The sequence below is a fragment of the Clavelina lepadiformis genome, chromosome 4 (genome assembly GCF_947623445.1).
Source record: "Clavelina lepadiformis chromosome 4, kaClaLepa1.1, whole genome shotgun sequence".
Lineage (NCBI taxonomy): Eukaryota > Metazoa > Chordata > Ascidiacea > Aplousobranchia > Clavelinidae > Clavelina > Clavelina lepadiformis.
In genome coordinates, this window is record NC_135243.1 from 17,132,244 (window position 1) to 17,157,373 (window position 25,130).

The 25,130-nt window shown below is 43.2% G+C and overlaps 1 protein-coding gene, 20 non-coding genes and 2 pseudogenes across 43 annotated transcripts; 1 reads left to right on the top strand and 22 right to left on the bottom strand.

The window, feature by feature from the left end:
• Window positions 1-568: 568 nt before the first annotated feature.
• On the bottom strand, window positions 569-761 carry LOC143457577 (U2 spliceosomal RNA). Its single transcript, XR_013117267.1, has one exon. It is a non-coding gene; the product is annotated as a U2 spliceosomal RNA (small nuclear RNA).
• Window positions 762-1,354: 593 nt separating this feature from the next.
• LOC143457578 (U2 spliceosomal RNA) lies at window positions 1,355-1,547 on the bottom strand. Its single transcript, XR_013117268.1, has one exon. It is a non-coding gene; the product is annotated as a U2 spliceosomal RNA (small nuclear RNA).
• Window positions 1,548-2,140: 593 nt separating this feature from the next.
• Window positions 2,141-2,333, bottom strand: LOC143457580 (U2 spliceosomal RNA). The gene has a single exon (XR_013117270.1). It is a non-coding gene; the product is annotated as a U2 spliceosomal RNA (small nuclear RNA).
• A 593-nt stretch (window positions 2,334-2,926) lies between these two features.
• LOC143457581 (U2 spliceosomal RNA) lies at window positions 2,927-3,119 on the bottom strand. Its single transcript, XR_013117271.1, has one exon. It is a non-coding gene; the product is annotated as a U2 spliceosomal RNA (small nuclear RNA).
• Window positions 3,120-3,712: 593 nt separating this feature from the next.
• LOC143457582 (U2 spliceosomal RNA) lies at window positions 3,713-3,905 on the bottom strand. The gene has a single exon (XR_013117272.1). It is a non-coding gene; the product is annotated as a U2 spliceosomal RNA (small nuclear RNA).
• A 593-nt stretch (window positions 3,906-4,498) lies between these two features.
• On the bottom strand, window positions 4,499-4,691 carry LOC143457583 (U2 spliceosomal RNA). Its single transcript, XR_013117273.1, has one exon. It is a non-coding gene; the product is annotated as a U2 spliceosomal RNA (small nuclear RNA).
• Window positions 4,692-5,284: 593 nt separating this feature from the next.
• Window positions 5,285-5,477, bottom strand: LOC143457584 (U2 spliceosomal RNA). Its single transcript, XR_013117274.1, has one exon. It is a non-coding gene; the product is annotated as a U2 spliceosomal RNA (small nuclear RNA).
• Window positions 5,478-6,070: 593 nt separating this feature from the next.
• Window positions 6,071-6,263, bottom strand: LOC143457585 (U2 spliceosomal RNA). The gene has a single exon (XR_013117275.1). It is a non-coding gene; the product is annotated as a U2 spliceosomal RNA (small nuclear RNA).
• A 593-nt stretch (window positions 6,264-6,856) lies between these two features.
• Window positions 6,857-7,049, bottom strand: LOC143457586 (U2 spliceosomal RNA). The gene has a single exon (XR_013117276.1). It is a non-coding gene; the product is annotated as a U2 spliceosomal RNA (small nuclear RNA).
• Window positions 7,050-7,642: 593 nt separating this feature from the next.
• Window positions 7,643-7,862, bottom strand: LOC143457894 (U2 spliceosomal RNA; annotated as a pseudogene).
• A 450-nt stretch (window positions 7,863-8,312) lies between these two features.
• Window positions 8,313-13,708, top strand: LOC143451443 (uncharacterized). Of its 23 annotated transcripts, none has more exons than XM_076952001.1 (12): window positions 8,313-8,833; window positions 10,018-10,149; window positions 10,500-10,601; window positions 10,668-10,786; window positions 10,905-10,979; window positions 11,079-11,189; window positions 11,282-11,345; window positions 11,799-11,996; window positions 12,071-12,128; window positions 12,210-12,332; window positions 12,428-13,164; window positions 13,297-13,708. In XM_076952001.1, exons 1-5 carry the CDS (start codon window positions 8,792-8,794, stop codon window positions 10,963-10,965), a joined length of 456 nt encoding a protein of 151 aa, XP_076808116.1. In that variant the 5' UTR covers window positions 8,313-8,791; the 3' UTR covers window positions 10,966-10,979; window positions 11,079-11,189; window positions 11,282-11,345; window positions 11,799-11,996; window positions 12,071-12,128; window positions 12,210-12,332; window positions 12,428-13,164; window positions 13,297-13,708. The 23 variants fall into 23 exon arrangements, with proteins under 23 accessions (XP_076808116.1, XP_076808112.1, XP_076808114.1 ...); XM_076951999.1 differs by having other exon boundaries at window positions 8,317-8,833; window positions 11,117-11,189; window positions 11,267-11,345; XM_076952000.1 differs by having other exon boundaries at window positions 8,318-8,833; window positions 11,117-11,189.
• Window positions 13,709-14,956: 1,248 nt separating this feature from the next.
• On the bottom strand, window positions 14,957-15,149 carry LOC143457588 (U2 spliceosomal RNA). The gene has a single exon (XR_013117277.1). It is a non-coding gene; the product is annotated as a U2 spliceosomal RNA (small nuclear RNA).
• A 593-nt stretch (window positions 15,150-15,742) lies between these two features.
• LOC143457589 (U2 spliceosomal RNA) lies at window positions 15,743-15,935 on the bottom strand. Its single transcript, XR_013117278.1, has one exon. It is a non-coding gene; the product is annotated as a U2 spliceosomal RNA (small nuclear RNA).
• A 593-nt stretch (window positions 15,936-16,528) lies between these two features.
• On the bottom strand, window positions 16,529-16,721 carry LOC143457590 (U2 spliceosomal RNA). The gene has a single exon (XR_013117279.1). It is a non-coding gene; the product is annotated as a U2 spliceosomal RNA (small nuclear RNA).
• A 593-nt stretch (window positions 16,722-17,314) lies between these two features.
• LOC143457592 (U2 spliceosomal RNA) lies at window positions 17,315-17,507 on the bottom strand. The gene has a single exon (XR_013117281.1). It is a non-coding gene; the product is annotated as a U2 spliceosomal RNA (small nuclear RNA).
• A 593-nt stretch (window positions 17,508-18,100) lies between these two features.
• On the bottom strand, window positions 18,101-18,293 carry LOC143457593 (U2 spliceosomal RNA). The gene has a single exon (XR_013117282.1). It is a non-coding gene; the product is annotated as a U2 spliceosomal RNA (small nuclear RNA).
• Window positions 18,294-18,886: 593 nt separating this feature from the next.
• On the bottom strand, window positions 18,887-19,107 carry LOC143457887 (U2 spliceosomal RNA; annotated as a pseudogene).
• Window positions 19,108-20,267: 1,160 nt separating this feature from the next.
• LOC143457594 (U2 spliceosomal RNA) lies at window positions 20,268-20,460 on the bottom strand. Its single transcript, XR_013117283.1, has one exon. It is a non-coding gene; the product is annotated as a U2 spliceosomal RNA (small nuclear RNA).
• A 593-nt stretch (window positions 20,461-21,053) lies between these two features.
• Window positions 21,054-21,246, bottom strand: LOC143457595 (U2 spliceosomal RNA). The gene has a single exon (XR_013117284.1). It is a non-coding gene; the product is annotated as a U2 spliceosomal RNA (small nuclear RNA).
• A 593-nt stretch (window positions 21,247-21,839) lies between these two features.
• Window positions 21,840-22,032, bottom strand: LOC143457596 (U2 spliceosomal RNA). Its single transcript, XR_013117285.1, has one exon. It is a non-coding gene; the product is annotated as a U2 spliceosomal RNA (small nuclear RNA).
• A 593-nt stretch (window positions 22,033-22,625) lies between these two features.
• Window positions 22,626-22,818, bottom strand: LOC143457905 (U2 spliceosomal RNA). The gene has a single exon (XR_013117561.1). It is a non-coding gene; the product is annotated as a U2 spliceosomal RNA (small nuclear RNA).
• An 885-nt stretch (window positions 22,819-23,703) lies between these two features.
• Window positions 23,704-23,896, bottom strand: LOC143457597 (U2 spliceosomal RNA). The gene has a single exon (XR_013117286.1). It is a non-coding gene; the product is annotated as a U2 spliceosomal RNA (small nuclear RNA).
• Window positions 23,897-24,489: 593 nt separating this feature from the next.
• LOC143457598 (U2 spliceosomal RNA) lies at window positions 24,490-24,682 on the bottom strand. The gene has a single exon (XR_013117287.1). It is a non-coding gene; the product is annotated as a U2 spliceosomal RNA (small nuclear RNA).
• Between the last annotated feature and the right edge of the window lie 448 nt (window positions 24,683-25,130).

Consider the following 25,130-nt stretch of genomic DNA (forward strand, 5'->3'; position numbering starts at 1 on the left):
TTATTCTTCTCAAAATCCTCCTCGACCTCCAAACGTTCCTATATCGCCCGCCACAAGACGCCAAACTGACGAACTCAACCAGCCAGCAGACAGACGACAATCTTCTGGCCGCCGCCCAGTCACATGATTTGCTGCTTGATGGTTATTGGACCGTGACAGTGGAGATATTTTGTGTCTATCCCGTGGAGGCCATTTCTTGCATTTTTCAGCTTTTTGCTATCAAACTGGGAAATACCCTAAAACGATCGCTTTCATTAGTACTCACAACAAATGTAGTAACAGCAGCAGCAGCACAGTTGACTTGAAGAAACTTTCACAAGATAAATCGGGGATTTATCCATTTTATCAAACCATTCCTGCTGTCACACAGGGCCGACAGTCAATTTCTCATTTTACCCGTGACGCAGGTGTACAACATTTATCCCATAGACATTAATCGATCGTTTGACATCGATCAATCCATCCGCCCATCGTCTTCTTTTTTTTTTTTTTTTTTTTCCCCTCCTTCTCCTCCTCTTCTTCTTTTCCTCAGACTACTTTAATACAAACAAGAGTATCCCACCAGGGTGGGAGATGGGCCGAAGCAGCAGGTACTGCAATAGCTGCACAACCCTCAAACGAGCAGGCGCAAGCGCCTAGCGTCGTTCACCGTTCAAAAATCCGTTTAATCGAAGAGCAGTTCAATGAACTGCGTCCCAGGGATTAAACTGAGAAGAACAGATACTACACTTGATCTTAGCTCTTGAGAGCCGAGAAGCGATACCTCTAAATCTTCCCGGACTCTTTTTATTCTTCTCAAAATCCTCCTCGACCTCCAAACGTTCCTATATCGCCCGCCACAAGACGCCAAACTGACGAACTCAACCAGCCAGCAGACAGACGACAATCTTCTGGCCGCCGCCCAGTCACATGATTTGCTGCTTGATGGTTATTGGACCGTGACAGTGGAGATATTTTGTGTCTATCCCGTGGAGGCCATTTCTTGCATTTTTCAGCTTTTTGCTATCAAACTGGGAAATACCCTAAAACGATCGCTTTCATTAGTACTCACAACAAATGTAGTAACAGCAGCAGCAGCACAGTTGACTTGAAGAAACTTTCACAAGATAAATCGGGGATTTATCCATTTTATCAAACCATTCCTGCTGTCACACAGGGCCGACAGTCAATTTCTCATTTTACCCGTGACGCAGGTGTACAACATTTATCCCATAGACATTAATCGATCGTTTGACATCGATCAATCCATCCGCCCATCGTCTTCTTTTTTTTTTTTTTTTTTTTCCCCTCCTTCTCCTCCTCTTCTTCTTTTCCTCAGACTACTTTAATACAAACAAGAGTATCCCACCAGGGTGGGAGATGGGCCGAAGCAGCAGGTACTGCAATAGCTGCACAACCCTCAAACGAGCAGGCGCAAGCGCCTAGCGTCGTTCACCGTTCAAAAATCCGTTTAATCGAAGAGCAGTTCAATGAACTGCGTCCCAGGGATTAAACTGAGAAGAACAGATACTACACTTGATCTTAGCTCTTGAGAGCCGAGAAGCGATACCTCTAAATCTTCCCGGACTCTTTTTATTCTTCTCAAAATCCTCCTCGACCTCCAAACGTTCCTATATCGCCCGCCACAAGACGCCAAACTGACGAACTCAACCAGCCAGCAGACAGACGACAATCTTCTGGCCGCCGCCCAGTCACATGATTTGCTGCTTGATGGTTATTGGACCGTGACAGTGGAGATATTTTGTGTCTATCCCGTGGAGGCCATTTCTTGCATTTTTCAGCTTTTTGCTATCAAACTGGGAAATACCCTAAAACGATCGCTTTCATTAGTACTCACAACAAATGTAGTAACAGCAGCAGCAGCACAGTTGACTTGAAGAAACTTTCACAAGATAAATCGGGGATTTATCCATTTTATCAAACCATTCCTGCTGTCACACAGGGCCGACAGTCAATTTCTCATTTTACCCGTGACGCAGGTGTACAACATTTATCCCATAGACATTAATCGATCGTTTGACATCGATCAATCCATCCGCCCATCGTCTTCTTTTTTTTTTTTTTTTTTTTCCCCTCCTTCTCCTCCTCTTCTTCTTTTCCTCAGACTACTTTAATACAAACAAGAGTATCCCACCAGGGTGGGAGATGGGCCGAAGCAGCAGGTACTGCAATAGCTGCACAACCCTCAAACGAGCAGGCGCAAGCGCCTAGCGTCGTTCACCGTTCAAAAATCCGTTTAATCGAAGAGCAGTTCAATGAACTGCGTCCCAGGGATTAAACTGAGAAGAACAGATACTACACTTGATCTTAGCTCTTGAGAGCCGAGAAGCGATACCTCTAAATCTTCCCGGACTCTTTTTATTCTTCTCAAAATCCTCCTCGACCTCCAAACGTTCCTATATCGCCCGCCACAAGACGCCAAACTGACGAACTCAACCAGCCAGCAGACAGACGACAATCTTCTGGCCGCCGCCCAGTCACATGATTTGCTGCTTGATGGTTATTGGACCGTGACAGTGGAGATATTTTGTGTCTATCCCGTGGAGGCCATTTCTTGCATTTTTCAGCTTTTTGCTATCAAACTGGGAAATACCCTAAAACGATCGCTTTCATTAGTACTCACAACAAATGTAGTAACAGCAGCAGCAGCACAGTTGACTTGAAGAAACTTTCACAAGATAAATCGGGGATTTATCCATTTTATCAAACCATTCCTGCTGTCACACAGGGCCGACAGTCAATTTCTCATTTTACCCGTGACGCAGGTGTACAACATTTATCCCATAGACATTAATCGATCGTTTGACATCGATCAATCCATCCGCCCATCGTCTTCTTTTTTTTTTTTTTTTTTTTCCCCTCCTTCTCCTCCTCTTCTTCTTTTCCTCAGACTACTTTAATACAAACAAGAGTATCCCACCAGGGTGGGAGATGGGCCGAAGCAGCAGGTACTGCAATAGCTGCACAACCCTCAAACGAGCAGGCGCAAGCGCCTAGCGTCGTTCACCGTTCAAAAATCCGTTTAATCGAAGAGCAGTTCAATGAACTGCGTCCCAGGGATTAAACTGAGAAGAACAGATACTACACTTGATCTTAGCTCTTGAGAGCCGAGAAGCGATACCTCTAAATCTTCCCGGACTCTTTTTATTCTTCTCAAAATCCTCCTCGACCTCCAAACGTTCCTATATCGCCCGCCACAAGACGCCAAACTGACGAACTCAACCAGCCAGCAGACAGACGACAATCTTCTGGCCGCCGCCCAGTCACATGATTTGCTGCTTGATGGTTATTGGACCGTGACAGTGGAGATATTTTGTGTCTATCCCGTGGAGGCCATTTCTTGCATTTTTCAGCTTTTTGCTATCAAACTGGGAAATACCCTAAAACGATCGCTTTCATTAGTACTCACAACAAATGTAGTAACAGCAGCAGCAGCACAGTTGACTTGAAGAAACTTTCACAAGATAAATCGGGGATTTATCCATTTTATCAAACCATTCCTGCTGTCACACAGGGCCGACAGTCAATTTCTCATTTTACCCGTGACGCAGGTGTACAACATTTATCCCATAGACATTAATCGATCGTTTGACATCGATCAATCCATCCGCCCATCGTCTTCTTTTTTTTTTTTTTTTTTTTCCCCTCCTTCTCCTCCTCTTCTTCTTTTCCTCAGACTACTTTAATACAAACAAGAGTATCCCACCAGGGTGGGAGATGGGCCGAAGCAGCAGGTACTGCAATAGCTGCACAACCCTCAAACGAGCAGGCGCAAGCGCCTAGCGTCGTTCACCGTTCAAAAATCCGTTTAATCGAAGAGCAGTTCAATGAACTGCGTCCCAGGGATTAAACTGAGAAGAACAGATACTACACTTGATCTTAGCTCTTGAGAGCCGAGAAGCGATACCTCTAAATCTTCCCGGACTCTTTTTATTCTTCTCAAAATCCTCCTCGACCTCCAAACGTTCCTATATCGCCCGCCACAAGACGCCAAACTGACGAACTCAACCAGCCAGCAGACAGACGACAATCTTCTGGCCGCCGCCCAGTCACATGATTTGCTGCTTGATGGTTATTGGACCGTGACAGTGGAGATATTTTGTGTCTATCCCGTGGAGGCCATTTCTTGCATTTTTCAGCTTTTTGCTATCAAACTGGGAAATACCCTAAAACGATCGCTTTCATTAGTACTCACAACAAATGTAGTAACAGCAGCAGCAGCACAGTTGACTTGAAGAAACTTTCACAAGATAAATCGGGGATTTATCCATTTTATCAAACCATTCCTGCTGTCACACAGGGCCGACAGTCAATTTCTCATTTTACCCGTGACGCAGGTGTACAACATTTATCCCATAGACATTAATCGATCGTTTGACATCGATCAATCCATCCGCCCATCGTCTTCTTTTTTTTTTTTTTTTTTTTCCCCTCCTTCTCCTCCTCTTCTTCTTTTCCTCAGACTACTTTAATACAAACAAGAGTATCCCACCAGGGTGGGAGATGGGCCGAAGCAGCAGGTACTGCAATAGCTGCACAACCCTCAAACGAGCAGGCGCAAGCGCCTAGCGTCGTTCACCGTTCAAAAATCCGTTTAATCGAAGAGCAGTTCAATGAACTGCGTCCCAGGGATTAAACTGAGAAGAACAGATACTACACTTGATCTTAGCTCTTGAGAGCCGAGAAGCGATACCTCTAAATCTTCCCGGACTCTTTTTATTCTTCTCAAAATCCTCCTCGACCTCCAAACGTTCCTATATCGCCCGCCACAAGACGCCAAACTGACGAACTCAACCAGCCAGCAGACAGACGACAATCTTCTGGCCGCCGCCCAGTCACATGATTTGCTGCTTGATGGTTATTGGACCGTGACAGTGGAGATATTTTGTGTCTATCCCGTGGAGGCCATTTCTTGCATTTTTCAGCTTTTTGCTATCAAACTGGGAAATACCCTAAAACGATCGCTTTCATTAGTACTCACAACAAATGTAGTAACAGCAGCAGCAGCACAGTTGACTTGAAGAAACTTTCACAAGATAAATCGGGGATTTATCCATTTTATCAAACCATTCCTGCTGTCACACAGGGCCGACAGTCAATTTCTCATTTTACCCGTGACGCAGGTGTACAACATTTATCCCATAGACATTAATCGATCGTTTGACATCGATCAATCCATCCGCCCATCGTCTTCTTTTTTTTTTTTTTTTTTTTCCCCTCCTTCTCCTCCTCTTCTTCTTTTCCTCAGACTACTTTAATACAAACAAGAGTATCCCACCAGGGTGGGAGATGGGCCGAAGCAGCAGGTACTGCAATAGCTGCACAACCCTCAAACGAGCAGGCGCAAGCGCCTAGCGTCGTTCACCGTTCAAAAATCCGTTTAATCGAAGAGCAGTTCAATGAACTGCGTCCCAGGGATTAAACTGAGAAGAACAGATACTACACTTGATCTTAGCTCTTGAGAGCCGAGAAGCGATACCTCTAAATCTTCCCGGACTCTTTTTATTCTTCTCAAAATCCTCCTCGACCTCCAAACGTTCCTATATCGCCCGCCACAAGACGCCAAACTGACGAACTCAACCAGCCAGCAGACAGACGACAATCTTCTGGCCGCCGCCCAGTCACATGATTTGCTGCTTGATGGTTATTGGACCGTGACAGTGGAGATATTTTGTGTCTATCCCGTGGAGGCCATTTCTTGCATTTTTCAGCTTTTTGCTATCAAACTGGGAAATACCCTAAAACGATCGCTTTCATTAGTACTCACAACAAATGTAGTAACAGCAGCAGCAGCACAGTTGACTTGAAGAAACTTTCACAAGATAAATCGGGGATTTATCCATTTTATCAAACCATTCCTGCTGTCACACAGGGCCGACAGTCAATTTCTCATTTTACCCGTGACGCAGGTGTACAACATTTATCCCATAGACATTAATCGATCGTTTGACATCGATCAATCCATCCGCCCATCGTCTTCTTTTTTTTTTTTTTTTTTTTCCCCTCCTTCTCCTCCTCTTCTTCTTTTCCTCAGACTACTTTAATACAAACAAGAGTATCCCACCAGGGTGGGAGATGGGCCGAAGCAGCAGGTACTGCAATAGCTGCACAACCCTCAAACGAGCAGGCGCAAGCGCCTAGCGTCGTTCACCGTTCAAAAATCCGTTTAATCGAAGAGCAGTTCAATGAACTGCGTCCCAGGGATTAAACTGAGAAGAACAGATACTACACTTGATCTTAGCTCTTGAGAGCCGAGAAGCGATACCTCTAAATCTTCCCGGACTCTTTTTATTCTTCTCAAAATCCTCCTCGACCTCCAAACGTTCCTATATCGCCCGCCACAAGACGCCAAACTGACGAACTCAACCAGCCAGCAGACAGACGACAATCTTCTGGCCGCCGCCCAGTCACATGATTTGCTGCTTGATGGTTATTGGACCGTGACAGTGGAGATATTTTGTGTCTATCCCGTGGAGGCCATTTCTTGCATTTTTCAGCTTTTTGCTATCAAACTGGGAAATACCCTAAAACGATCGCTTTCATTAGTACTCACAACAAATGTAGTAACAGCAGCAGCAGCACAGTTGACTTGAAGAAACTTTCACAAGATAAATCGGGGATTTATCCATTTTATCAAACCATTCCTGCTGTCACACAGGGCCGACAGTCAATTTCTCATTTTACCCGTGACGCAGGTGTACAACATTTATCCCATAGACATTAATCGATCGTTTGACATCGATCAATCCATCCGCCCATCGTCTTCTTTTTTTTTTTTTTTTTTTTCCCCTCCTTCTCCTCCTCTTCTTCTTTTCCTCAGACTACTTTAATACAAACAAGAGTATCCCACCAGGGTGGGAGATGGGCCGAAGCAGCAGGTACTGCAATAGCTGCACAACCCTCAAACGAGCAGGCGCAAGCGCCTAGCGTCGTTCACCGTTCAAAAATCCGTTTAATCGAAGAGCAGTTCAATGAACTGCGTCCCAGGGATTAAACTGAGAAGAACAGATACTACACTTGATCTTAGCTCTTGAGAGCCGAGAAGCGATACCTCTAAATCTTCCCGGACTCTTTTTATTCTTCTCAAAATCCTCCTCGACCTCCAAACGTTCCTATATCGCCCGCCACAAGACGCCAAACTGACGAACTCAACCAGCCAGCAGACAGACGACAATCTTCTGGCCGCCGCCCAGTCACATGATTTGCTGCTTGATGGTTATTGGACCGTGACAGTGGAGATATTTTGTGTCTATCCCGTGGAGGCCATTTCTTGCATTTTTCAGCTTTTTGCTATCAAACTGGGAAATACCCTAAAACGATCGCTTTCATTAGTACTCACAACAAATGTAGTAACAGCAGCAGCAGCACAGTTGACTTGAAGAAACTTTCACAAGATAAATCGGGGATTTATCCATTTTATCAAACCATTCCTGCTGTCACACAGGGCCGACAGTCAATTTCTCATTTTACCCGTGACGCAGGTGTACAACATTTATCCCATAGACATTAATCGATCGTTTGACATCGATCAATCCATCCGCCCATCGTCTTCTTTTTTTTTTTTTTTTTTTTCCCCTCCTTCTCCTCCTCTTCTTCTTTTCCTCAGACTACTTTAATACAAACAAGAGTATCCCACCAGGGTGGGAGATGGGCCGAAGCAGCAGGTACTGCAATAGCTGCACAACCCTCAAACGAGCAGGCGCAAGCGCCTAGCGTCGTTCACCGTTCAAAAATCCGTTTAATCGAAGAGCAGTTCAATGAACTGCGTCCCAGGGATTAAACTGAGAAGAACAGATACTACACTTTTTTTTTTTTTTCTTTTATTTCAACGATATTAAAATTCCAAATAAGAAGAAAGAAATACAAGTAGTTTCGATCGATGATGTAGAACATATGTCCATGCGTTATAGTAATAATGGGGCAATCACATATTCGATAATACAGTTTTATCCAATTGAATAATACAAAATCAGAATAGTTATTTTTAATTGTATGATATACACAGAAAATGTATGAATTAATAAGAGATCAGATTAGGGGAATTTCAAAAAAGCCGGTACAATTTTGAGAATCCAGTTTCCACAGAAAATAAAATGTATACATATGAGTAATACATATAAAGGTGAGTAAAATTCGAAATTTATCAATTTTCAAGTAAGGTTGGGACAGTGGGGAGTTAATTTATCGATAAGTTTCGTTTTAAAGAAATAAAACGCAATAAAATTGGACAAAGTTATTTCGAATTATATGAATTTTCCAAGAGTTTATGAAGTATGTCAAAATAGCCGGTACAGTAGTTTTAGGCAGGTTAGCATATATATATATATATATTGACACATACAATTATGAATAAAAAACAGATATTTTAGTAGTTTACCACGGTGGGGTTAAATGTTTCATGTTAATGAACATGTTTGATAAGATAAAACAAATTTTTTGACCAGTTTTTCCCAGGATGTAGGTTGTGGTAGAGGATTATGATATTGGTGTAGGCCAAGCATAGTGATGTTTCACACATACAATTTGGATTAAAAAAAACAGATATATGAGTAGTTTACCATGATGGGGTTGCATGTTTCATGTTCAAGAACATGTTTGATAAGATGAACAGGAGTTGTTGACCAGTTTTTTCCAGGTAATAGGTTGTGGTAGATGATTTTGATATTGATGGATTTCAAGCGTGGTGTTGTTTCAGCAAAGTGGATAAAAACATCAATGGAGATGGATATTTTCATCATGGATTATTTCAGGATATGCAGAGCAATGTTGAATTGTTGTAAAATCCATAAAGATGATTGAGAAGTTGTTGAACAGGATGATTTCCAGGTTTCAGGTATTGACAATAAGTATTGTATAAATTTAAGTTTCATCATTTTGATGAAGGTAGAAATAAAAAAACAGGGGTTATGTAGTTATGGTACATAATTGAGTATATAGGGTGCATTGTTAATAAGGTAGGATATATAGTAACATAAACTGATATAAAAACAGATGATAAATCATTAAAGTTAGTGTAGAGATAAGGTATCGTAACACAAAAACATGGCGATATGTGTGGGTCGTTACAAGTAAAGTGAGAAACAGATTAAATTTGGTGAGCCGGTGAGTGACATAGTAACAGTTAAGCTATATTAGAAACATTCATAGTAGTTAAGGTTAAATGGATGAGAAAAATTAAAAAACAATAGTACAATCTTCTGGTGTAGACTTGTGGCTTCATCTTTTCATTCGTAGATCATTTTGAATTTTGTTCTGGTTTTCCAAAGGATGTTATTGATAGTGAGGGTTTTGTCTGTGCAGTAGGAGTTTTTTTCATCAAGTGATTCTTTGTATGAGATAAGATTTGACTTAAAGATGTTGAGATATTGTAGAATTTTGACTTTTTCAGCAGTTGGTCGTTGGAATTTGTTGTAAAATAATAACTCTCTGTCAAAGGTGATATTCGTCGAGAACCAATGTAGAATGTCGGATTTAATTTGCCTGAGGATTTCTTGAATTATTGGACAGTCCAGTATTAGGTGGTTAATGTCGTCATGAATTGATTTACAGAATTTGCAGTTGGTTATTCTAATCTGTTGTTGGGGGGTAGTGAAGAGTCTTTGTTTTTTATAAAAGGAGCCCCATAGGAAGCCTTGATGGGCAATCAAATAAGAATGACTTCTTATTTTGAGAGAGGGTGACCATCCAGTCATATTTTTTAAAGTGGTGAGATTCCAAGAAATCATCTGTTGTTTGTGATTGTGGATAAGTGACGGAGTAGAGTGTTTGTTTAGATATAGACGGTATAGGCTCCCTTGAGTTTGTTCTGCCAGAAGAAAATCCTTGTTGTTGATGCTGAGTAGGTCATAAATTTTCAGAGTCTTTTCCCAGGTGCGATTTGGGGTGGGCCGGTATCTAATTGAATTTGAGTACAGGTTTGGTGCTATTTTCATTAATTTTGTTCCAATGTTGTATTTGGCCCAACATGCGAAGAAACTATTTTCGGTGTTTTCCAATAATATTCTTTTCATTTTATAGAGAAAAGTGGAGTGTATTCGGGATGTAACATGGAGAATTTGGAGACCTCCTTCATTGAAGGGGGCGATGAGTTTTTTTCTTGCCAAGGGTTCCAATTTTCTGGGATACCAGAGAAACTTGAAGATGAGGTTGGTGAGTTGGTTGCAAATTTTTATTGGCGGTAGGAAAAGGGTCGCGGTTCTGATAATGTGGGGTAGAAACAGGGCGTTTATTAAATACTTTCTTCCCAGAATGGACAAACGTCTCATTTTGTGCAGATTGTTGAGTTTTTTTATTGTAAGTAGTGCTTTTTCCCAGTTTACGGTAGCATCGTCATCGGAGTGTGAGAAAGTCGTTCCAAGTATTTTCATGTTAGTGGTGATCGGGATATTGGGAAAATGCTGATTTATCTGGTTTTGTAGAAGAGGAGTTGAGACGAAAAATGCAGATTTAGCTTCATTTAATTTGAGTCCGGAAAATTTGCTGAATTCATTTATGATTAGGAGAGCGTTGGATATGGTTGGTATGTCCTTAGCCAGGAGAATGGTGTCGTCGGCGTACTGCTGCAGACTGAGGGAAGTAGATCTGATATTCGGGCAATTGAGGTGAGAGCTATTTGAGATTTTGTGTGCTAAAACGTTTGTTACTATGGTAAAAATAAGCATACTCAGGGGGCATCCCTGTCGGACGCCGCAGGAGATTGGTATCTCTTGAGAAAGGCCTTGAGTAGTTTGGATGAAAGCAAGCGGCTGGTCATAAATTATTTTAATCCAGTTGACTATGGTGCTAGGTAAATTCAATTTATTGAGAAGTCGAATAATAAAGTTGTGATTCACTTTATCGAAGGCTTTGGTGAAATCTAGTTTTAAAATTGCCAGTCCGTCTTGATTGTCATTTTCTTGTTGCAGGGCCGCCTGGATGTTGAGAAGGATGGTTTCCAGGGATCTGCCAGGAATTCCGCATTGCTGAGAGGAGGAAATGAGGTGGGTGACGATTGGTGTTATTCTATTTTTGAGAATGATGCTGAGGATTTTATAGTCCATATTTAAGATCGAAATAGGTCTCCAATTTTTAATTAAAAGGTTATTGCCTGATTTTGGGATAAGTCTAATGAATGCAGATCTCTGAGAGTGGGTGAGCTGGGATTGGAAATAACAATTGTTGAAGATTTCTTGGAGCAGTGGCGAAAGCAGGTGTGAGAATCTCTGATAAAAACTGGCTGTGAGACCGTCCAGACCAGGTGCGGAATGTTTATTAAGTTGTTGTATAGCTGCTTTTATTTCAGCTATGTCGATGAAGGGCGAGAGATCATTGTGAGGATTGGATTCAATTGAGGGAAGGTTGTTCAGGTATTGAGAAAGTTCTTCATCTGTTTTACTTATTTCGGTGGGTTCGGTTTTCCAGAGTTGGGAATAGAATTGGTGAATGGTTTGCTGAATGGTGATGGGGTTATTTGTTATTGTGCTGTCATTTTCTTCATCCAGCTGCAATTTGTTTATGTTGAGTTTTTTTTGGTGTTTACCTTCGAATACTTTAAATATTCTTGAAGGATCTTCTTTGTCCGTGACTGTTTTCATTCTTGATCGTATTCTTTCACCTTGTTGCTGTTGCTCTTGAATGTTTTGAATTTTCTTTTTTAAACTTAGAATTTCCAGATTTTTGTCCGGGGTGAGGTGTTCATTGAGTGATTCTAATTGGTACTGATAGTTTTTTAATAGATTTTGGGTTTTGCGCTTTTTCTTACTTGCTAAAAGAATAATAGATCTTCTGAGGCTTGTTTTGAATAGTTCCCACCATTTTAGTGGATCGAGAGAGCGGAGGGGCTTTTTGGCGAGGCTTCGTATAGTATCGTCAATTTGATTGCCAAATTGTGTGTCTTGAAGAAGGGAGTCGTTGAGTTTCCAGTATGTCCTGCCGTGCTGATGATCGGGTCGTGGAAGAGTTGTCTGAAGAGATATTAAATTGCCGAATGAATGGTCGGAGAAGTGTGCAGTTGAAATGTAAGTGGATTTTGTTATTTTGGCTGTCAGGGCACTGTTGGAGTATATTCTATCAATTCTTGTACTGGCTTTAGCTGTGATGTAAGAGAAGCTTCTTTGGTTTGGATGCAGATAGCGGAAGGCGTCGTTAAGGTCAAACAATTTGAGATATTCTATCATTTTTTTATGGTCATTTCTGATGTGAATTTTATTGACTGAATCTTTGATGTCTAGAACTAGATTGAAGTCTCCCAGCCATAAAGTGTCGTCACGTGGAGTGGTGGTGAGGTGTTGATAAATATGTTCAAGTTGAAGAATTCTTGCAGAGGATGAGGAGGAGGAGGTTCCGGAGGTTAGGTATGAGTTTATAATGATGACCGTTCTATTGTTGATGATTAGTTTTATAAGATGCGATCGATGTTCGGTGATGATGGTGTGATCTTTAACAAAAGGTAGGATATGGTTCGATATGATGAGAGCTGTTCCGGATTTGAAATATTTGTCCTTGGAGTTGGTATCTGGTGCGTTGGTGAAGGATGTCAAATTGTTTTCTTTTTGCCAGTGGAGAAGTTGTTTCGGGTTGATTCTATGGGCTTCTTGGATTGCCAAAATGTCAATTTTATGATCACGCATAAAGGAGGGGATATGTCGGAGAGATCTGGTGAGGCCGTTGCAGTTTATGGTAGCTATAATTAAGGATTTGTTTATTTTTTTATCAGTCTCCATTGGGTTTCGTATGGTATAGCTTGTTTTGGTCAGAGCGTTTAATGGCGTTTTCCTTTTGGTTTATTGGCTTGCTTGTTTTTTGCGTTATTTTTTTTTGAGGTTGCAGGAGGAGGAGTAGTGAAGCAAAGCTTTTGTTCGAGTCCTTTCAGTCGCTTTTCTGCATCGGATGCGTCCAGTGACGAGACGGTCACGAAGTCAGAAGAGCCGCAGGATTCCTCTGAGGTTGACGGGACTTGGGAATCTGAGACAACAATGGGCGTGGGGACTTGATCTTTGTCAGCTGAGGAGTCTGTCTTGGTCTGCCTCGAAGAGGGGGCATCAGATTCCTCAATCGTTGGAGGGTCTTCAGGAGGGCTGAGATGCTCAGTCGGAGTGGTGGATGGTAGCGCGGTTTCATTTAGAGTTGGTTTTTGACGACCCCACGTTGAGTTTGCAGGGAGGGCAGATTTGTTGTTGGAAGAAGGTGGGTTTTTATTTTTTCTTTTATTACAATTCTGTATGAGGTGGCCAAAGTTCCTACAGTAGGCGCATTTACGGATCGGAGCTCCCGGTAGGGATACTGAAACCGGTTGACAATTGATGATGATTTGTTTAGGGAGGATGTCCTCATTGAGTTTGTCAATCTGGAGATGCAGGTATTCGTTATGGAATTGGGGAAATTCTTTATGGGAGCCGAACTTGAAACGTCGCAGAACGCCCCAGTGTTGGGAACGTACCAGATGTTCAATCTCCTGATCAGGGATGTCCAGCGGGACTGGGTAGAGGGTGATAGTAGCTGGTGGGGGAACTGGTTCATCAACCCACATGTGAATCGGTGTACCATTTTTAGGCACAATTGGTTGCCTTTGCGAATAAGTATTTATCATTTTCTTGATGGCGCGTTTAGAGGCGTCATCAGCTTTGAATGTAATAGCAAAAATTTTTTCTTTGTGATCGGATTGTGTCATACCGAATATGTTGTTTGAGATTGAATGAAATGGTCCTTCATCAATAAAAAATTCCATGAATGAGGAGATGTCAAAATTTTCTGAAATTTCGTTGGTGTCGAAGTGACACAGTAAGGTTCGTGTTTGTTTAAAAAACACCATTGTAATTACGAGGACGTATTAGTAACACGTCAAGGTGGGGAGAACAGAGTAAAACGGTAATAAAGAGGACCCCGACACAAGTTTAGAAAAATAAAAGCCGGTTACCATAGAATATAATGGGGGAATCCCAATTCGGGTGAGAACGCGTGGTTGGCTGAAAATAGCCTAGAAATGCGCTAAAAATAGTCAAAAACACAATAAAACAACAATATTCAGTACTTTTGACCACGGAATTAAGTTCCGTGACCTAAAAACTATAAAAAATAATAAAAAGTAGCGCTGAAAAGCGCTGTTTACGAGCGTAAATAGGGTTGCCACTCGGGCTTAGCCTACTGAGCATGAAAATTCAGACAAATACGATTATCAGCGGTTATATTAAAAAGTAAGCAAAGTGTAAGTGTAAAAGTTATAGATAACTACTTTATAAACAATTTGAAACACTCACCGACCCTTTAAACCGGCTAAAACCGGAGTAAATGCCAAAACAAGATCAAGGACCTGCGGAGCTCAAAAAATGCGTCCGAACCCGTCAGATACTACACTTGATCTTAGCTCTTGAGAGCCGAGAAGCGATACCTCTAAATCTTCCCGGACTCTTTTTATTCTTCTCAAAATCCTCCTCGACCTCCAAACGTTCCTATATCGCCCGCCACAAGACGCCAAACTGACGAACTCAACCAGCCAGCAGACAGACGACAATCTTCTGGCCGCCGCCCAGTCACATGATTTGCTGCTTGATGGTTATTGGACCGTGACAGTGGAGATATTTTGTGTCTATCCCGTGGAGGCCATTTCTTGCATTTTTCAGCTTTTTGCTATCAAACTGGGAAATACCCTAAAACGATCGCTTTCATTAGTACTCACAACAAATGTAGTAACAGCAGCAGCAGCACAGTTGACTTGAAGAAACTTTCACAAGATAAATCGGGGATTTATCCATTTTATCAAACCATTCCTGCTGTCACACAGGGCCGACAGTCAATTTCTCATTTTACCCGTGACGCAGGTGTACAACATTTATCCCATAGACATTAATCGATCGTTTGACATCGATCAATCCATCCGCCCATCGTCTTCTTTTTTTTTTTTTTTTTTTTCCCCTCCTTCTCCTCCTCTTCTTCTTTTCCTCAGACTACTTTAATACAAACAAGAGTATCCCACCAGGGTGGGAGATGGGCCGAAGCAGCAGGTACTGCAATAGCTGCACAACCCTCAAACGAGCAGGCGCAAGCGCCTAGCGTCGTTCACCGTTCAAAAATCCGTTTAATCGAAGAGCAGTTCAATGAACTGCGTCCCAGGGATTAAACTGAGAAGAACAGATACTACACTTGATCTTAGCTCTTGAGAGCCGAGAAGCGATACCTCTAAATCTTCCCGGACTCTTTTTATTCTTCTCAAAATCCTCCTCGACCTCCAAACGTTCCTATATCGCCCGCCACAAGACGCCAAACTGACGAACTCAACCAGCCAGCAGACAGACGACAATCTTCTGGCCGCCGCCCAGTCACATGATTTGCTGCTTGATGGTTATTGGACCGTGACAGTGGAGATATTTTGTGTCTATCCCGTGGAGGCCATTTCTTGCATTTTTCAGCTTTTTGCTATCAAACTGGGAAATACCCTAAAACGATCGCTTTCATTAGTACTCACAACAAATGTAGTAACAGCAGCAGCAGCACAGTTGACTTGAAGAAACTTTCACAAGATAAATCGGGGATTTATCCATTTTATCAAACCATTCCTGCTGTCACACAGGGCCGACAGTCAATTTCTCATTTTACCCGTGACGCAGGTGTACAACATTTATCCCATAGACATTAATCGATCGTTTGACATCGATCAATCCATCCGCCCATCGTCTTCTTTTTTTTTTTTTTTTTTTTCCCCTCCTTCTCCTCCTCTTCTTCTTTTCCTCAGACTACTTTAATACAAACAAGAGTATCCCACCAGGGTGGGAGATGGGCCGAAGCAGCAGGTACTGCAATAGCTGCACAACCCTCAAACGAGCAGGCGCAAGCGCCTAGCGTCGTTCACCGTTCAAAAATCCGTTTAATCGAAGAGCAGTTCAATGAACTGCGTCCCAGGGATTAAACTGAGAAGAACAGATACTACACTTGATCTTAGCTCTTGAGAGCCGAGAAGCGATACCTCTAAATCTTCCCGGACTCTTTTTATTCTTCTCAAAATCCTCCTCGACCTCCAAACGTTCCTATATCGCCCGCCACAAGACGCCAAACTGACGAACTCAACCAGCCAGCAGACAGACGACAATCTTCTGGCCGCCGCCCAGTCACATGATTTGCTGCTTGATGGTTATTGGACCGTGACAGTGGAGATATTTTGTGTCTATCCCGTGGAGGCCATTTCTTGCATTTTTCAGCTTTTTGCTATCAAACTGGGAAATACCCTAAAACGATCGCTTTCATTAGTACTCACAACAAATGTAGTAACAGCAGCAGCAGCACAGTTGACTTGAAGAAACTTTCACAAGATAAATCGGGGATTTATCCATTTTATCAAACCATTCCTGCTGTCACACAGGGCCGACAGTCAATTTCTCATTTTACCCGTGACGCAGGTGTACAACATTTATCCCATAGACATTAATCGATCGTTTGACATCGATCAATCCATCCGCCCATCGTCTTCTTTTTTTTTTTTTTTTTTTTCCCCTCCTTCTCCTCCTCTTCTTCTTTTCCTCAGACTACTTTAATACAAACAAGAGTATCCCACCAGGGTGGGAGATGGGCCGAAGCAGCAGGTACTGCAATAGCTGCACAACCCTCAAACGAGCAGGCGCAAGCGCCTAGCGTCGTTCACCGTTCAAAAATCCGTTTAATCGAAGAGCAGTTCAATGAACTGCGTCCCAGGGATTAAACTGAGAAGAACAGATACTACACTTGATCTTAGCTCTTGAGAGCCGAGAAGCGATACCTCTAAATCTTCCCGGACTCTTTTTATTCTTCTCAAAATCCTCCTCGACCTCCAAACGTTCCTATATCGCCCGCCACAAGACGCCAAACTGACGAACTCAACCAGCCAGCAGACAGACGACAATCTTCTGGCCGCCGCCCAGTCACATGATTTGCTGCTTGATGGTTATTGGACCGTGACAGTGGAGATATTTTGTGTCTATCCCGTGGAGGCCATTTCTTGCATTTTTCAGCTTTTTGCTATCAAACTGGGAAATACCCTAAAACGATCGCTTTCATTAGTACTCACAACAAATGTAGTAACAGCAGCAGCAGCACAGTTGACTTGAAGAAACTTTCACAAGATAAATCGGGGATTTATCCATTTTATCAAACCATTCCTGCTGTCACACAGGGCCGACAGTCAATTTCTCATTTTACCCGTGACGCAGGTGTACAACATTTATCCCATAGACATTAATCGATCGTTTGACATCGATCAATCCATCCGCCCATCGTCTTCTTTTTTTTTTTTTTTTTTTTCCCCTCCTTCTCCTCCTCTTCTTCTTTTCCTCAGACTACTTTAATACAAACAAGAGTATCCCACCAGGGTGGGAGATGGGCCGAAGCAGCAGGTACTGCAATAGCTGCACAACCCTCAAACGAGCAGGCGCAAGCGCCTAGCGTCGTTCACCGTTCAAAAATCCGTTTAATCGAAGAGCAGTTCAATGAACTGCGTCCCAGGGATTAAACTGAGAAGAACAGATACTACACTTGATCTTAGCTCTTGAGAGCCGAGAAGCGATACCTCTAAATCTTCCCGGACTCTTTTTATTCTTCTCAAAATCCTCCTCGACCTCCAAACGTTCCTATATCGCCCGCCACAAGACGCCAAACTGACGAACTCAACCAGCCAGCAGACAGACGACAATCTTCTGGCCGCCGCCCAGTCACATGATTTGCTGCTTGATGGTTATTGGACCGTGACAGTGGAGATATTTTGTGTCTATCCCGTGGAGGCCATTTCTTGCATTTTTCAGCTTTTTGCTATCAAACTGGGAAATACCCTAAAACGATCGCTTTCATTAGTACTCACAACAAATGTAGTAACAGCAGCAGCAGCACAGTTGACTTGAAGAAACTTTCACAAGATAAATCGGGGATTTATCCATTTTATCAAACCATTCCTGCTGTCACACAGGGCCGACAGTCAATTTCTCATTTTACCCGTGACGCAGGTGTACAACATTTATCCCATAGACATTAATCGATCGTTTGACATCGATCAATCCATCCGCCCATCGTCTTCTTTTTTTTTTTTTTTTTTTTCCCCTCCTTCTCCTCCTCTTCTTCTTTTCCTCAGACTACTTTAATACAAACAAGAGTATCCCACCAGGGTGGGAGATGGGCCGAAGCAGCAGGTACTGCAATAGCTGCACAACCCTCAAACGAGCAGGCGCAAGCGCCTAGCGTCGTTCACCGTTCAAAAATCCGTTTAATCGAAGAGCAGTTCAATGAACTGCGTCCCAGGGATTAAACTGAGAAGAACAGATACTACACTTGATCTTAGCTCTTGAGAGCCGAGAAGCGATACCTCTAAATCTTCCCGGACTCTTTTTATTCTTCTCAAAATCCTCCTCGACCTCCAAACGTTCCTATATCGCCCGCCACAAGACGCCAAACTGACGAACTCAACCAGCCAGCAGACAGACGACAATCTTCTGGCCGCCGCCCAGTCACATGATTTGCTGCTTGATGGTTATTGGACCGTGACAGTGGAGATATTTTGTGTCTATCCCGTGGAGGCCATTTCTTGCATTTTTCAGCTTTTTGCTATCAAACTGGGAAATACCCTAAAACGATCGCTTTCATTAGTACTCACAACAAATGTAGTAACAGCAGCAGCAGCACAGTTGACTTGAAGAAACTTTCACAAGATAAATCGGGGATTTATCCATTTTATCAAACCATTCCTGCTGTCACACAGGGCCGACAGTCAATTTCTCATTTTACCCGTGACGCAGGTGTACAACATTTATCCCATAGACATTAATCGATCGTTTGACATCGATCAATCCATCCGCCCATCGTCTTCTTTTTTTTTTTTTTTTTTTTCCCCTCCTTCTCCTCCTCTTCTTCTTTTCCTCAGACTACTTTAATACAAACAAGAGTATCCCACCAGGGTGGGAGATGGGCCGAAGCAGCAGGTACTGCAATAGCTGCACAACCCTCAAACGAGCAGGCGCAAGCGCCTAGCGTCGTTCACCGTTCAAAAATCCGTTTAATCGAAGAGCAGTTCAATGAACTGCGTCCCAGGGATTAAACTGAGAAGAACAGATACTACACTTTTTTTTTTTTTTTTCTTTTATTTCAAAGATATTACAATGTAAAGTAAAAAAAAGGAAAAGTTTTTGAGTGGGGGTTGTAAAAGAGTCAGGGGTCTCTTTTGCCTACCTTCCGATAGGACAAAAAATTTCCCAACCTTGATTTGACTTGCATTTTGCTCACAAGTGCTACGAGCAGGGGCAAGCCTAAAACCTGGTGAGAGGTGGAAGGTGGTATGTTCGGGAAAGGGCACCAAACTCGGCGGCATCAACCGAGACCCTTTCTACATCAGTAAACTGATGGACCACTACACTTTTTTTTTTTTTTTTTTTTTTTTTTTTTCATTGAGCAGTGATGAGGTCGGCGTTCGCCTTCCCCCCCCCTGCCAAGTGGAGGATTTGGGGTATAAGAGAGCTAGGGGTCTCCTCTGCCTATCTTCCAATAAGCAAGGGATTTCCTAACCTTGATGACTTCTCGTTTGCTCACAAGTGCTACGAGCAGGGGCAAGCCGAAACCCCGGTGAAAGGTGGAAGGTGGTATGTTCGGGAAAGGGAACCAAACTCGGCGGCATCAACCGAGACCCTTTCTACATCAGTAAACTGATGGACCACTACACTTGATCTTAGCTCTTGAGAGCCGAGAAGCGATACCTCTAAATCTTCCCGGACTCTTTTTATTCTTCTCAAAATCCTCCTCGACCTCCAAACGTTCCTATATCGCCCGCCACAAGACGCCAAACTGACGAACTCAACCAGCCAGCAGACAGACGACAATCTTCTGGCCGCCGCCCAGTCACATGATTTGCTGCTTGATGGTTATTGGACCGTGACAGTGGAGATATTTTGTGTCTATCCCGTGGAGGCCATTTCTTGCATTTTTCAGCTTTTTGCTATCAAACTGGGAAATACCCTAAAACGATCGCTTTCATTAGTACTCACAACAAATGTAGTAACAGCAGCAGCAGCACAGTTGACTTGAAGAAACTTTCACAAGATAAATCGGGGATTTATCCATTTTATCAAACCATTCCTGCTGTCACACAGGGCCGACAGTCAATTTCTCATTTTACCCGTGACGCAGGTGTACAACATTTATCCCATAGACATTAATCGATCGTTTGACATCGATCAATCCATCCGCCCATCGTCTTCTTTTTTTTTTTTTTTTTTTTCCCCTCCTTCTCCTCCTCTTCTTCTTTTCCTCAGACTACTTTAATACAAACAAGAGTATCCCACCAGGGTGGGAGATGGGCCGAAGCAGCAGGTACTGCAATAGCTGCACAACCCTCAAACGAGCAGGCGCAAGCGCCTAGCGTCGTTCACCGTTCAAAAATCCGTTTAATCGAAGAGCAGTTCAATGAACTGCGTCCCAGGGATTAAACTGAGAAGAACAGATACTACACTTGATCTTAGCTCTTGAGAGCCGAGAAGCGATACCTCTAAATCTTCCCGGACTCTTTTTATTCTTCTCAAAATCCTCCTCGACCTCCAAACGTTCCTATATCGCCCGCCACAAGACGCCAAACTGACGAACTCAACCAGCCAGCAGACAGACGACAATCTTCTGGCCGCCGCCCAGTCACATGATTTGCTGCTTGATGGTTATTGGACCGTGACAGTGGAGATATTTTGTGTCTATCCCGTGGAGGCCATTTCTTGCATTTTTCAGCTTTTTGCTATCAAACTGGGAAATACCCTAAAACGATCGCTTTCATTAGTACTCACAACAAATGTAGTAACAGCAGCAGCAGCACAGTTGACTTGAAGAAACTTTCACAAGATAAATCGGGGATTTATCCATTTTATCAAACCATTCCTGCTGTCACACAGGGCCGACAGTCAATTTCTCATTTTACCCGTGACGCAGGTGTACAACATTTATCCCATAGACATTAATCGATCGTTTGACATCGATCAATCCATCCGCCCATCGTCTTCTTTTTTTTTTTTTTTTTTTTCCCCTCCTTCTCCTCCTCTTCTTCTTTTCCTCAGACTACTTTAATACAAACAAGAGTATCCCACCAGGGTGGGAGATGGGCCGAAGCAGCAGGTACTGCAATAGCTGCACAACCCTCAAACGAGCAGGCGCAAGCGCCTAGCGTCGTTCACCGTTCAAAAATCCGTTTAATCGAAGAGCAGTTCAATGAACTGCGTCCCAGGGATTAAACTGAGAAGAACAGATACTACACTTGATCTTAGCTCTTGAGAGCCGAGAAGCGATACCTCTAAATCTTCCCGGACTCTTTTTATTCTTCTCAAAATCCTCCTCGACCTCCAAACGTTCCTATATCGCCCGCCACAAGACGCCAAACTGACGAACTCAACCAGCCAGCAGACAGACGACAATCTTCTGGCCGCCGCCCAGTCACATGATTTGCTGCTTGATGGTTATTGGACCGTGACAGTGGAGATATTTTGTGTCTATCCCGTGGAGGCCATTTCTTGCATTTTTCAGCTTTTTGCTATCAAACTGGGAAATACCCTAAAACGATCGCTTTCATTAGTACTCACAACAAATGTAGTAACAGCAGCAGCAGCACAGTTGACTTGAAGAAACTTTCACAAGATAAATCGGGGATTTATCCATTTTATCAAACCATTCCTGCTGTCACACAGGGCCGACAGTCAATTTCTCATTTTACCCGTGACGCAGGTGTACAACATTTATCCCATAGACATTAATCGATCGTTTGACATCGATCAATCCATCCGCCCATCGTCTTCTTTTTTTTTTTTTTTTTTTTCCCCTCCTTCTCCTCCTCTTCTTCTTTTCCTCAGACTACTTTAATACAAACAAGAGTATCCCACCAGGGTGGGAGATGGGCCGAAGCAGCAGGTACTGCAATAGCTGCACAACCCTCAAACGAGCAGGCGCAAGCGCCTAGCGTCGTTCACCGTTCAAAAATCCGTTTAATCGAAGAGCAGTTCAATGAACTGCGTCCCAGGGATTAAACTGAGAAGAACAGATACTACACTTGATCTTAGCTCTTGAGAGCCGAGAAGCGATACCTCTAAATCTTCCCGGACTCTTTTTATTCTTCTCAAAATCCTCCTCGACCTCCAAACGTTCCTATATCGCCCGCCACAAGACGCCAAACTGACGAACTCAACCAGCCAGCAGACAGACGACAATCTTCTGGCCGCCGCCCAGTCACATGATTTGCTGCTTGATGGTTATTGGACCGTGACAGTGGAGATATTTTGTGTCTATCCCGTGGAGGCCATTTCTTGCATTTTTCAGCTTTTTGCTATCAAACTGGGAAATACCCTAAAACGATCGCTTTCATTAGTACTCACAACAAATGTAGTAACAGCAGCAGCAGCACAGTTGACTTGAAGAAACTTTCACAAGATAAATCGGGGATTTATCCATTTTATCAAACCATTCCTGCTGTCACACAGGGCCGACAGTCAATTTCTCATTTTACCCGTGACGCAGGTGTACAACATTTATCCCATAGACATTAATCGATCGTTTGACATCGATCAATCCATCCGCCCATCGTCTTCTTTTTTTTTTTTTTTTTTTTCCCCTCCTTCTCCTCCTCTTCTTCTTTTCCTCAGACTACTTTAATACAAACAAGAGTATCCCACCAGGGTGGGAGATGGGCCGAAGCAGCAGGTACTGCAATAGCTGCACAACCCTCAAACGAGCAGGCGCAAGCGCCTAGCGTCGTTCACCGTTCAAAAATCCGTTTAATCGAAGAGCAGTTCAATGAACTGCGTCCCAGGGATTAAACTGAGAAGAACAGATACTACACTTTTTTTTTTTTTTTTTTCATTGAGCAGTGATGAGGTCGGCGTTCGCCTTCCCCCCCCCTGCCAAGTGGAGGATTTGGGGTATAAGAGAGCTAGGGGTCTCCTCTGCCTATCTTCCGATAGACAAGGGATTTCCTAACCTTAATGACTTCTCGTTTGCTCACAAGTGTTACGAGCAGGGGCAAGCCGAAACCCCGGTGAAAGGTGGAAGGTGGTATGTTCGGGAAAGGGAACCAAACTCGGCGGCATCAACCGAGACCCTTTCTACATCAGTAAACTGATGGACCACTACACTTGATCTTAGCTCTTGAGAGCCGAGAAGCGATACCTCTAAATCTTCCCGGACTCTTTTTATTCTTCTCAAAATCCTCCTCGACCTCCAAACGTTCCTATATCGCCCGCCACAAGACGCCAAACTGACGAACTCAACCAGCCAGCAGACAGACGACAATCTTCTGGCCGCCGCCCAGTCACATGATTTGCTGCTTGATGGTTATTGGACCGTGACAGTGGAGATATTTTGTGTCTATCCCGTGGAGGCCATTTCTTGCATTTTTCAGCTTTTTGCTATCAAACTGGGAAATACCCTAAAACGATCGCTTTCATTAGTACTCACAACAAATGTAGTAACAGCAGCAGCAGCACAGTTGACTTGAAGAAACTTTCACAAGATAAATCGGGGATTTATCCATTTTATCAAACCATTCCTGCTGTCACACAGGGCCGACAGTCAATTTCTCATTTTACCCGTGACGCAGGTGTACAACATTTATCCCATAGACATTAATCGATCGTTTGACATCGATCAATCCATCCGCCCATCGTCTTCTTTTTTTTTTTTTTTTTTTTCCCCTCCTTCTCCTCCTCTTCTTCTTTTCCTCAGACTACTTTAATACAAACAAGAGTATCCCACCAGGGTGGGAGATGGGCCGAAGCAGCAGGTACTGCAATAGCTGCACAACCCTCAAACGAGCAGGCGCAAGCGCCTAGCGTCGTTCACCGTTCAAAAATCCGTTTAATCGAAGAGCAGTTCAATGAACTGCGTCCCAGGGATTAAACTGAGAAGAACAGATACTACACTTGATCTTAGCTCTTGAGAGCCGAGAAGCGATACCTCTAAATCTTCCCGGACTCTTTTTATTCTTCTCAAAATCCTCCTCGACCTCCAAACGTTCCTATATCGCCCGCCACAAGACGCCAAACTGACGAACTCAACCAGCCAGCAGACAGACGACAATCTTCTGGCCGCCGCCCAGTCACATGATTTGCTGCTTGATGGTTATTGGACCGTGACAGTGGAGATATTTTGTGTCTATCCCGTGGAGGCCATTTCTTGCATTTTTCAGCTTTTTGCTATCAAACTGGGAAATACCCTAAAACGATCGCTTTCATTAGTACTCACAACAAATGTAGTAACAGCAGCAGCAGCACAGTTGACTTGAAGAAACTTTCACAAGATAAATCGGGGATTTATCCATTTTATCAAACCATTCCTGCTGTCACACAGGGCCGACAGTCAATTTCTCATTTTACCCGTGACGCAGGTGTACAACATTTATCCCATAGACATTAATCGATCGTTTGACATCGATCAATCCATCCGCCCATCGTCTTCTTTTTTTTTTTTTTTTTTTTCCCCTCCTTCTCCTCCTCTTCTTCTTTTCCTCAGACTACTTTAATACAAACAAGAGTATCCCACCAGGGTGGGAGATGGGCCGAAGCAGCAGGTACTGCAATAGCTGCACAACCCTCAAACGAGCAGGCGCAAGCGCCTAGCGTCGTTCACCGTTCAAAAATCCGTTTAATCGAAGAGCAGTTCAATGAACTGCGTCCCAGGGATTAAACTGAGAAGAACAGATACTACACTTGATCTTAGCTCTTGAGAGCCGAGAAGCGATACCTCTAAATCTTCCCGGACTCTTTTTATTCTTCTCAAAATCCTCCTCGACCTCCAAACGTTCCTATATCGCCCGCCACAAGACGCCAAACTGACGAACTCAACCAGCCAGCAGACAGACGACAATCTTCTGGCCGCCGCCCAGTCACATGATTTGCTGCTTGATGGTTATTGGACCGTGACAGTGGAGATATTTTGTGTCTATCCCGTGGAGGCCATTTCTTGCATTTTTCAGCTTTTTGCTATCAAACTGGGAAATACCCTAAAACGATCGCTTTCATTAGTACTCACAACAAATGTAGTAACAGCAGCAGCAGCACAGTTGACTTGAAGAAACTTTCACAAGATAAATCGGGGATTTATCCATTTTATCAAACCATTCCTGCTGTCACACAGGGCCGACAGTCAATTTCTCATTTTACCCGTGACGCAGGTGTACAACATTTATC